At 39.7% G+C, this 11,737-nt stretch overlaps 1 protein-coding gene across 1 annotated transcript in view; it reads right to left on the reverse strand.

Moving 5' to 3' along the window:
• Positions 1-11,737, reverse strand: part of CNKSR2 (connector enhancer of kinase suppressor of Ras 2) — a gene marked incomplete at its 5' end in the record, with an annotated part of 181,132 nt that overhangs the window by 27,675 nt on the left and 141,720 nt on the right. Inside the window, one exon of the mRNA XM_008942174.1 lies at positions 11,356-11,734. Coding sequence (XP_008940422.1) covers positions 11,356-11,734 — 379 coding nt within the window. The remainder of the gene's footprint in view (positions 1-11,355; positions 11,735-11,737) is intronic.

Below are 11,737 nucleotides of genomic sequence, written 5' to 3' on the forward strand. Positions count from 1 at the left end.
AGGTAGAAACTCAAAGACTACAGGTTTCAACAGGCCTCCAAGGGACAGTGCTGACTGCTTGGGGGTATCAGACCATGCCCTGGTCCTCTAGCATTCAACCTCCCCTAAAGTTCAGGAGTAATGAAGGGTCCATCAAGGACCCAAGTGCTATTTTCAAAACTGACTGAAGAGCCTAAGTTTTACTAATTTTGTACTTGTGCTAAAAATCCTATGATCTTGTTTAGCCACAACATATACAAGCTTAGGAAACTGGCCTTTCGGGATTGAGAAGAGCAAGAAGAAGGTGTCTGACATTTCTGAGTTACATTAACTGTAAAAGCCATTTCCAGCTTCTGAGACTCCAAAGTAAGAATTTTTCACGTCACGAAAACCCAGATACTTCCACCTTTTACCAACAGCTCAAAATTAATTGAACCAAAAATTTCAACCATCTTTTAAACAAGTATTCCCATGAAAACTAACCCATCCTCTTTTACTATGGAGACATTTTACAAATATTTTATAGACTGTGCCAGACATTCATAGAATCAAATTTCTCAAATTCTTAGCACTTGCATAGATGCAAGGATAGCCTGTTTATGCTATAAGATTCACAAGGGTCACTATAAGATGGCCATATCTACAGGCAGAACTTGTGAACTGAAGGGCAGAAGGTTAAAATGCAAAGTAAGCAGAGAACACAGAACATATTGACTTATTAATGCATAAAGTGCTAATGTTCAAAGTGTATTTTCATATTTTTATTTTTTAATTTTATTTTTTATTCCTCAGTCTCACAATTTCTTAAACCAAAATTCTGAGATTTAAGCTTTCAATGTGTTGGTACAAAAAATTCATGGTATGGTTAAATTATCCTTGTTCCTTGTATAAGTATCCCTTGCCCCTGTAAGAATACCATGAAACTTTTGAGGCTACATTAGGAAATATGACATTAAATACCAAGATAAAACAACAATACTGGAGAAGTTTAAGCATAGTCTTCAGTGGCAAAAAAAAAAAAAAAAGGAAAAAAAAAAGGTATTTAGTCTTGGAAAGCTTTAGTGGGAATGTAAAATTTAAATGGAATTTTTTTCTAGGCTCTTTACACAGCCAGAAATAAATAAATAAAAAAAACTACTGTCTTCCATCCTTTGAACAGACAGAAACCAGCTACTCTAACTCTCTGTAAAGCAAGTACATTAATGTTAAAAATATAAACGTTTTACTGTAAAAATCTGTGCATGTACTTAGATTGATTAAAAAAAACGCAAGCTATAATGTCTTGAAAAGAAAACTTATTTTCTTAATTAGAAGTTGAAAACAAATGGCAGGATCTATTCTAGCAGGGAGGAAAGAAACAGAGCAATTCTCAGAATAATCAGCTCCAAGCTCTGTATGATTAAGTATGATTTTCCTTTTGTATTTCAAGTGTTCACATTAGTACAGTAAAAATGCTACTTTAATGCCAAATGTAGAGGATATTGAAATACTGTTGGGTGATTTCTAAAACAGATTTTGCTATTTTTACTATAGGAAGTATACTCTCTAATTCTCTAGGTCTCATATCCACCAGCTCTCAAGTATTCTGTAATGGCAGCTTTGCACATATGGGAGATGTTGTATTAGCTGCAAGGGGCCCACTGAGATGTGCCTCTGGCACCACCAAACCCAGACAGGTGCTGTACCAGGAGCCAAGCCATCCCACCTCACTTGAAATCTGAGTTTCACTTCACCTGGAACTAAATGCACAATGAGCCCCAGCTAAGTTTTATTGATTATACTCATTAGTCCTGCTGGGTAAAGCGACTGGGAGAAACTTCCTCCCTGTTTGTACCCTGTGGCCTTGCAGTGCTGCTGCCTGATCTCCCCCTGCCCATGGAGTTACAACCAGGAGAAATCTCCCAGGTGAACTTTAATTTCACCTCCCCCTTGATGCCTGAAAAATCTTCACAAGACTAAATCAACATCTCATAAACTGGCTGAAAAGTGGGTTTAAATCGAAGTTTTTTGGCAGCCTCTCTCCTCACTCCCTAACAGTGATAACAACGCCAATGCTTTTAAACAAGTCAGTGGTGGTATTTTATATTCCAAAAAGCCAAAGTTCATTCCTCTGGAATCCAGAAGAGAAGACATAATTAGCTGCTATTATTTTGTGCAAGGAGTGCTCAAAATGTGGAAACAGAGAGTGACCATTCTATTTAAGATGAAGCCATTTTCTTCACATATACAATAAGATCCCACAGAGAACTTCTTTCCTGCTTTGTCCATGAAATCATGTTATTTAATAGCACCATACTATGTACAATGATATGGTAGTGTTAACTATCACAAATACCACAAATTTGGGCCAAAAAAAGAGACAAACTATATTTATCTTTTAGCTTTTCCATCAGGATTTTTAAAAACAAAGCTAGAAACCTATTTTTTATTAATGAGAACTGAGATCCTTGCAAAACTGCCTGATTATGGGGCTTTTTCTTTTTAATAAAGGACTGTATTATTACATTGGTTTCCTAAGAACTGGCAATGCTTGATATGGAAAAACACAGAAGATCTTACAAGTAAAACTCACATGGTTAATATAAACTCTGAGCATCAAGCTCTTCTGGGGGACTACTGAAATCCCAGCTAACAAAAAGATGGGCCTTCAGTTCTCCACCTATGTCCAGGTAACATCTTCCTTGGCTATTTAGATGCAGAATGGATGTGAGACAGGGCACAATCTTTTCCTTCTAGAAGTTCAGCTCCCAGAACTGAGTGACATTAGCCACCTCTGATACCCAAGGTGTCCTTTGATAGCAAAAGCCCAATCCAGACAGAGGAGACACTAGAGGTTCCCTGTTAACAGGGAAGGCTGCGATGTATGGGGATCTCCTGAGGCTGCCCTGCATCTAGAAACAGTGCCAGCCTGCACTAATGACCTGGACGATGGAAAAAAATAAACCTGTTACAATCCAGAAGTATGAAAGTAGGAGGAATGTTTCCCCGACTGCTGGAGGACAGCCTCAGAAGTTGGAATGATCTGGAGGGATGAAATCCCTTGCCAAGTTTTATATAACAATATGGTAAATGCTATGCTAACAGACAGAGCTTGGCAAACACCAGGTTAGGCTGCAAGGCACTTGTTTTTTTTTTTTGTCTAGTCAGCCTGTTAGTTTTACAAAATGTCATATTTGTTTGTTGGTTGGTTGTTTTTAGCCCAATTAATTAAACATTTTAAATCACCTGAGGTTTTTCTAAACGTGAGCTACTTAAGGTGGCTATGTGAGAGGCGCAGAAATAATCAGCTCAACTACAATGAGAAAAATAACCATTAAGCAGAAAAGCATCTGGGATGCTGTACAGCACAAACTGAAATATGAAATACAGTATGGTTGCAAAACAGATACTTATACCAGTACAGTGCATGAAACAACTAGAGCAAAGCAATCTTCCTGGTTTCAGCCAGGTTCTTCCTGGTTTCCTGCACCCAGCCTGGATGCTGCCATCCCAGAAGAGGTGGGAGGCAGCTGGAAAACCCAGAGAAGCTGAGCAAGAGGGGTCAGAAGCACAGAAAATGCTACCTGTGAGAAAAACTCAATCAACCTTTGGAACTACCTTGCAGCTCGAAAAAAAAGAGCTGCTGTAGTGGAGCAGTTTTGTTTTCTGTCCCGTAGCGGAAAGGAAATACGAGGCTTAAATTGCAGAGGGAACAATTCAATACCCACGAGGAGAAGAAACCTATACCTTTCCAATACAACAAAGAGGTAATGCAGTCTGGAGGGAATGAGGAATGCCCTCCACCAGAGGTGTTTAAGGACAGACTGGGCAGGTATAGCAGCTCCAGGTTTAGAGGACAGAGCTATACTGGATAACCTTTGAATCCCCTTCCAGATCAATGTCTCCAAGGCAATACACAGCACACTCACAGCTTCACCAGAGCCTTTGGAGGGGCCAAGATTTTAGCTTATGTGTGCTGCCCCCCTGCAGTGGAAAAGTTTAGGAAACAAGTAAGGAGATTAAGGAGATGCCAAAACATAAGCATTTAGTGCCTTTTTAGCTGCCAAAGAGTATCCAACAAAGTTGCATAGGACTGGAATGTTGGACACATGACCTACACGAGATCTGTGACCCTCCATAGCAGCAGCTAGTGGCTAGAAGGAAAGTCAGCCAAAAGGCCAGGCTGGATGCTAGGAAAACTAACAAAATTGCCCTGCAATGTTTATTTCATAGGCGTCTACAACAATCTTAATCTTAAATCCAAGAACTCTGAGGACTTCCTTTTAGAAAACTAATTAAACCAAACAAAACTGCTTTGTAACAGATTTGGCTTTTCCAGAGTCTCCTGTTCAAGAAAAAATTTCTAGCAGGATACCAAGCACAGAGGGCTTTAATATCTCATCTGGCTTCCCATAACAAACAGCAATTAATCAGGAATGCATGTTATGGTGACATTACAGAAGTTCAGCATGGTAGTAGTTTAATAATACATCACTTCCATGTCTGTCCAAGCACTACTGACTCAAGTTCATCCCTACATGTGTTTTAACAGTTGCCTTGAAGGAACCTGAGAGCCACAGACAGCAGATGGTACCACCTGGAGATGTAATTAAAATAGTCTGAAAAGACTTTATTTCTCCTCTATTCTTCCAGACCTACTTGTAATCTGCCACATTTTTTCTGATGTAATGTTAATCAATTATAGAAAAGGTTTCATTTATTTATCTTTGAAAAGACCTAAAAATTTTAAAATGGCACGTTTTGAAAGAACACTATCACGCACACAATAGCTGGTTAATGTTTTTCATTGTAGCTGTCTGTTTCCTTTGCATTTAGTGACTTTCAGGTTAGGCTAAGTCCCTGCTGCATCTCAAAGAGTAATTATCCCAGTTCTGCAACAATCTCAGTGAAAAATGGCTTCCTCGTGTACTGTGCAGTGGTCAAAGCTGAGACTGTCCTTAAAACAATTTTCAGTGAATTTCAGTACAATTTATATAAATGATTATAAGCAGTGTCTGTTTTGCATGTTTGAAATCAAAATGAATACAAGTATAAATTCTCAAAATGGGAAAACACTCTTTTTAATGGGAAACTACATGTTAATTTCAAAAAAAAAGCCTAATTTTCCTCTTTGCACACAAAATAATTTCAGAAAAGCTGTATATCCTCATTTAAGAGATGTGCCTATATTATGCTTCATAATGAAAGCACATTTGGAATTGAGAGAGTCAAATTTGCAAGCACAAAAAAGGCTTTTTTTATACTGATATTGAGACATATCAGGCCAACAAACTGGGAAGCAAATACACATCCTTCAGTATGGTAAACTGAAGAGTGCCCTAGAAGGCTTGCACTGGCTTCCCTGTATGCCTTGTGAAGTGTCCTGCTACTAAGATTTGTCTTTTCCCAAGGACAGCATCTCTATGGTCAGACTCAGGGCATGGCAGGGTCAGAGCTTGCTTACATAAAGAAATGGAAAAATTAAAGGCAAGCCAGACTGGTTATGTAACACCTAACAAGAGAATTAATGCAGAACATAGGAAAAAAACAGCATTATGTTTTCACATCCATACATTTTTTGCTCCATCACCCAACCTGAAGGTGTGTCTGGTAGCACAGCTTCATCGACTGCCACCAAGACAATTGAGGAAACTTTGAAAGAAAAGTAATTTCTAAGAATGGTCACATAAGAAATTCTCTTGTGTATTTCTTTTGCTTGTAAAAAGACCAGTTAAACCATATATTCCAGGCAAAAGTAGATGACCTTTGTTGGTAATGACACCCAAAGCCATTAAAACCAAAATAAGAGTAGGATTTCACATCTCCTTTGCATTTTTAGGAGCACGGGCAATGGAAACCAATTAAAATTTATAATATGGCAACAATATATTTGTGGTTAAAATGCATTTGTATGTAAAAACACTAACAGACATAAAATTAAACTATTTTTGTTGACAGTCCATATTGCTTTCTGAATTGCTACTTAGTAATGATTCAGTATTCGGCTTTCAAACACTGCAGGCAATTTTTTCCCCTTGAACTGAATTTTAATATCAGAATACAGAGGTTTTGTATCCCATAATTTTTACTTAGAAATCAAACCCACTTCTGCAATGGAGTTTCTTTTTTTATATGAGAATTGGAAAAGCTTTATTTTATACATTTTAAATTTTTAATTAAAGAACATGCTTAGAAAGAAACATATCTACTCCTAGTACTTGTTTATCCAAGTTAGTCTTCATATCCTTATTTAAAAAATATAGTAAATAGCCTAATGCATACTTTTATACATGCAGCTGAACATACAATTATGGCAGGTAGAAGATAAGTAAGCAACTCTTATTTGGGTTGTTAATCTCCCCAAATATGCAGCTGCTTCTGGAAGTTTATAGAAATTCCTATCGAGATAAATATGTATCTTCAAATTTAGCAAAGATAAAAAAGTTTAGCCTGACATATAACCTAGATTAACGATGACGCTGTCCCTCCACCCATTCGTTTTCAAATATAACAGCTCTCATAGGATCTCACTGGATCTGACAAAAAATGAAGCACAAAATGATTTAGTTAAAAAAAAAAAAAAAAAGTATGTGAATAAATGCCAACCCACCAGACATTTTGTATGTAGAGCATTTGCTTTGGAAAGCAGATCAGGTGAACCAGCAACTGTCTTGCCCTGCTTTTCCACAGTCCCTTCCTCCCTGAAGCCGTGAGTCACTGACAAAAATTTCCTTGTAAATATAAAAACTATCCATACCAAAGTGGTGTGGGCTAGCCATTTGTGCTATAAACCAACAGGCTTAAGGTTGTATTTTTAAACATAACTAGGCGGTATTTTTAGGCAAGCTCATTGAGTTAAGAGCAAAGCTAGTGCCTTGCAGGCGGTGGGAGGGAGGGGAAAACATCCTCCTCAGTGTCCCAGAGGGTGCTGCACTTTGTGCTATTCCCCAGGCTCAGAGAGATTATTTCTAATGCGAAACATTACCCGTCATCCCTCATAGCTCCATTTATTTAGGACACGACCAGGCATGCACACCTTCACTAACCTGTAAAATTCCAAAGGGAAGATATAGTATCTAAACAGTCTCTCCCTTGCCTTTTGGTGTGCATAAAACTAACAAGATGATCAGATGACAGGACACCACTAATGGTATCTTCTCTAAAATGGAAAGAGGTTGTCAAAAAAGTAAACCACCCTATTAATTTCAGACACACATCCCCATCAGCTCCAGTGCGCCCAATGCAGGTTTTACACATTATTCATCCTGACTCCCACACTTCGCTGTTGTCTAAAGCCTGCCCGAGTGAAAAGACACCCTCTCCAAAAGGCAGAGGAGCAACATATAGGAGTGGTACACAGTGCGCCACTTCATAATACACTGTTTAATTAGCAAACATTGATCTTTCTGAGAGGTACCATTTGCACTGCACGTTACAGCCCTCTCATTAAAAAGAAGTAAGCCTTCCTGTACCTGTATATCAGAATTTTAAATACTTAACCTTATTCAGAGCATATTGTTTTACTAGCACAAGCTCCCTCTTGAAGGCAAATGCCACCTGCCATGTGTCACAGACATACCTTCTGGGGCAAAGAGCGTGAAGCTTGTTGCTAGTCATGGGACTCCTTAAACCCATCTGTCCCATTTTGTGAAAGCTCTGCCACCTTGAATTTCATTTCTGTGACTTGTAGGTGGAGTGGGAGAAACTGCTCTCCGTTTCTCTTATTACTCTCTTGCTGATTCCTAATTTATTTACTAGGAAGCAAAGAAGAAAGCCTCAGGCTTGGTACCTCAGCACAAGCAAACATTTGATACATCTTCCAGTAGCTCTCACTGACATCAAGCAGAGCTTTTCTGAAATCCCTTCAAGGGACTGGACGTCTTTCTGAGCTGCAAAATGCCAGCACCATCTCCTACTCTGGCCTTTGGCAAGTGTCTTCAGTGGTTTAGGGTCAAAAGCTGTGTTTCAGAGGCTGAAGCATGAAGCACTCACCAGACTTTGTGAGAGTAAGCATGGGATGTCAGGAGCTGTTAGAAATGTGAGCAAGGGCTTACGGTGATGGAGCCAAATGCCAGAGAACAAGTGTGAGTGTGCCCAAGCTTAAGAAACATGGCAAAATCTTTTCAAGGTGATACAAATCACAGAGGTTGACAGTGCCGTGATGCACAACTGTCTCCTTCTACCATCTCCCACTAGCAGAAGACAAGCCTGAAAAGGCCCAACTTGTCCATGACAACTGGATCCCAGGACTGCAACGCGCCGTGCCATGGCCATTGACCTGCTCTCCGTGCACAGGCTGCCTCTGAACAATGCAAGAACTATGTTTGGTGCCACAGGTCTGTACGTCGTTGGCCATTTTCATAGCCTCAGGAGCAAACACAGAGACAAATACAAATATCCCACAAGAGAATCCTCTTTGAATACAAAGAAAAAGACCACCACAGGGCAGTGTCAATATGGAACATCTAAATGATTTACACAGAATTCATTTTAATTAGGGAAATAAACCAATCCATTAAAGGTTAGCAGTGGAATGTTAATGTGATATAACGAGACAGAAAGATGCAACTGAACACACAACAAAGTTAAGTCCTAACGGATACACACAGGAAAGGAGAACCCATATTTTCAGTTTACCACAATATATCTAGGCATTATGGTAGAGCTTATACACAGAACTATCTGCAGCATCAGTAAAGTCTTGCAATATCTATTTAAGGCATAAAGTAGTGATTAACAGAGAGCAGATGCTTAGTTGTTGCAAATCAGTGTAGCCTTCATAGAAAGTCAACAGAACTATGTTAAATTACATCAGCTGGGGACAGCATTTGAAAAAAAGCACAGAGCTCCTAATTTGTGGTGCGGTTATTTGAAAACAATTCTGCAAAAAAAGTTAGAAGAAACAGGATTGCATTTCACTAGTTGATTTAAACTCAGGATGTTTTAAAAGTGAGAATGTAAAAAAAAAAAAAGCTAAGAGAACAAACTTTTGGCAATGACATTTGACTTGTAAAGCAACAACTGCAAAGGAGCTGCGTCCCTTGTGCCACACAAAAAGCAATAGGAATGATTAAGCTTTAAAAGACACACAAGCACGCACGAGAACACATCATCATCCAAGAGCTCGGAACTATGTCAGGTTCATAAATATATAAGTCAAATAAATATATTTAAAAGGCTCATCTGATACCACATAAGAAAATGTTCAAAGTGAGGTTAAAACATTTCTAACAGGGAGAGGATTCTCTTTCTCCACCCAGTTGCAATGTTTCATTTTCCCAGAGCAATGGAGGTGAGAGGCACAATGATGTAGCACGCACAAGGGCACCCATCACGTTAGTGGATTTAGCAGTTATAAGCAAGTCTCTCAGCTCAGAAACTGGATTTTGCACTTAAGAACACCACTTGCATGAAAATCCTTCTGCCTTTTACCGGTAAGACCACTGGAAAAAGCCAGCATTGCAAACAGACTATTGCAGCCATAGCAACAAGCAATTCAACACTTAAAACTTTTCAACAGACTAAACAGTATTTTCTTTCTGGTTTTATAATTTCATGGTCAATAAATCATCAAGAACACTTTACTTGTCTAGCTGGTCATTAATGTCTCAAAACCAATCTCTCGTTAAAGCTTCAACCAAAAATACCTCCTCTCTCACAGAAAAAGTAAAGTATGCAAATACAGGGAGACCACTTCAAAAATTGTATTTTTTCTCCTTTTATTTGGAAATTGGTATACAAAGATGGAGAAGAGCCCAACTTCTGGCCTTTTAAATCAAGCACTAGCTCTTTATTAGCAAGCCAAAAACATTAAAACTGAGATTTAAGACACCTAACAACTTAGGCCCTGCAACAGTATCTGTGAGTAATGCCCAAAGAGCACGTGAGCTCCAGTGCGAAGTCTCCTTGACCCTTTCCATTGACTGTGAGAAATTTTTGTAAAAAAAAATTTTTATATTGCTATCAGTAAAACCCTCTCTGAAAACTGATATTGAAAGCTAAAAATAGGACAAAACATTTTCCATGGTTGATGAAATTTATCCCTTTTAATTAGGACAGCTTCATTTCACAGTCAGTAGGAGTCTAATATTACCTTAATAAATGCATGGGTTTTTTGGAAAGTGCCATGCATGAACACAACTGAAATCATGCCTACTTTTAATGGCATCAAATTTAGCATCTGCAGAAGAAAACACCGTTTCCTCCAAGTCAAGAACTTGAGATGCTTAGAACCTACTGAATAAAGCATATGGACAAAGGAAAACTTTTGATTTCTACCAAGTAGCCCAAATAACGTCCACATAAATTTTAACGCTCAACAAAGTTGCTAACCTTAATGAATTATCGTAGGTAGGTAGTTAATTATCCAAAGCTTTAATTACCCTTCCCTATCTCTTTACCATTTCTATACTCGTTTTCTGCAGTAAAAAAAAAGCAAATTTGAAGGAACCAGATAGCACAGTCATTTTTGAGAGCTTCAGGAGTCATCCTGTTCTCCTTGCCACTTCAGGTAACTTAATCATGGCACAACCCCACAGTTCATGGATGTATGCTTGGTTCACTGACCCTACAATTTGGGTGTGAAGTCAACTTTGCTGGCAACACATGCTGAGAAGCTCCATAAATGACAGTGAAGGACAAAGCATGAAACAGACACAGAAATGTGTTTACACGTTTGGGAGGAGCGGGGACCTTCTCCAATCCCTGTTTATTTGGATTATTTCTGACAAGTAGCACTAATATTTATGGAGTTAATGTGCCATGTAAGAGAGAGTTACTCAGCGTTATGATTTTTTTTTAAGCTCCGTTGATCATACAGTTGTTCTCTATTAATTTTTTGGTTTGTTTGAAATGTTTTTTGAACTTCTCTCTATAAATCACAAAGTGAGGAAGTGGGGCAAATACACTTTCTTTTTCAACTTCTTATAGCTTCTGGGCTGTCTTGTGACCTGCCTGCCTGGATGCTACACAATCACAACCTGACCCTGCACTACAGGATTTACCAAGTGTTTTTTACAACCCAGATGGGGTTGGCTGGAAAACTTGCTAAGTATGTCCTGAGACATACATATGTCAGCGGGGGAGGATACTGCGGAAGTGGAAGTGTGAAGAAAGCATGGAAGCAAAAATTCATTTATAACTACGAATTACTAGTAGGAGGTGACTGGTGACCAGCCTACTGGGAAGTGTCTACTGATCATCATGAGAGGCCATGCAGCACTCTGACTACCAGGCCTTACACACAGGGAAGACCAAAAGGGTGTGCAACAAGGGGGGTCTGGTAAAACACAGGGGATGTTGAAAGGCTGTCGGGGTTTTTGGTAGGAAAAAGGGAAAACGACCTCTGTGTTACACAAACAGGACTCTTGAAAAGCCACAGAAATATCCCATACTTACTTTTATCTTCCTGGTTTTCTTCTGCTGCTTTGCCTTCCTCCTCCTCCTCCTCCTCCTCCACCTCCTTCTGCTGCGCTTCTTCGTGGTGATCGGCGGCGCCGACCGAGAGGCTCTGGCAGCAGTGGTTGAAGCCGCTGTCCCGAGGCAGAGTGAAACTTCGGGGCTTTCCCCCGTTCCCATTCAGCACTTGCATCCGCTCACCCTCCACAAGGGGGAACGGGCCGTAGTGGTCTTGCAGGTGGCACTTCTGGGTGGGCAAGGTCGACTGCCGCCGGTGCTCGGGGGAGACCACGGCCGCCTCGGAGAACACGGAGTCCTCCAGCGGCAGCGTCTGCAGGTAGTGGAGTCCCGAGCTGGTCAGCGGGGTCTCTATGAGGTCCTG

This window comes from Merops nubicus, unplaced genomic scaffold (assembly GCF_000691845.1).
Source record: "Merops nubicus isolate BGI_N331 unplaced genomic scaffold, ASM69184v1 scaffold7606, whole genome shotgun sequence".
In the NCBI taxonomy this organism is placed as follows: Eukaryota; Metazoa; Chordata; class Aves; order Coraciiformes; family Meropidae; genus Merops; species Merops nubicus.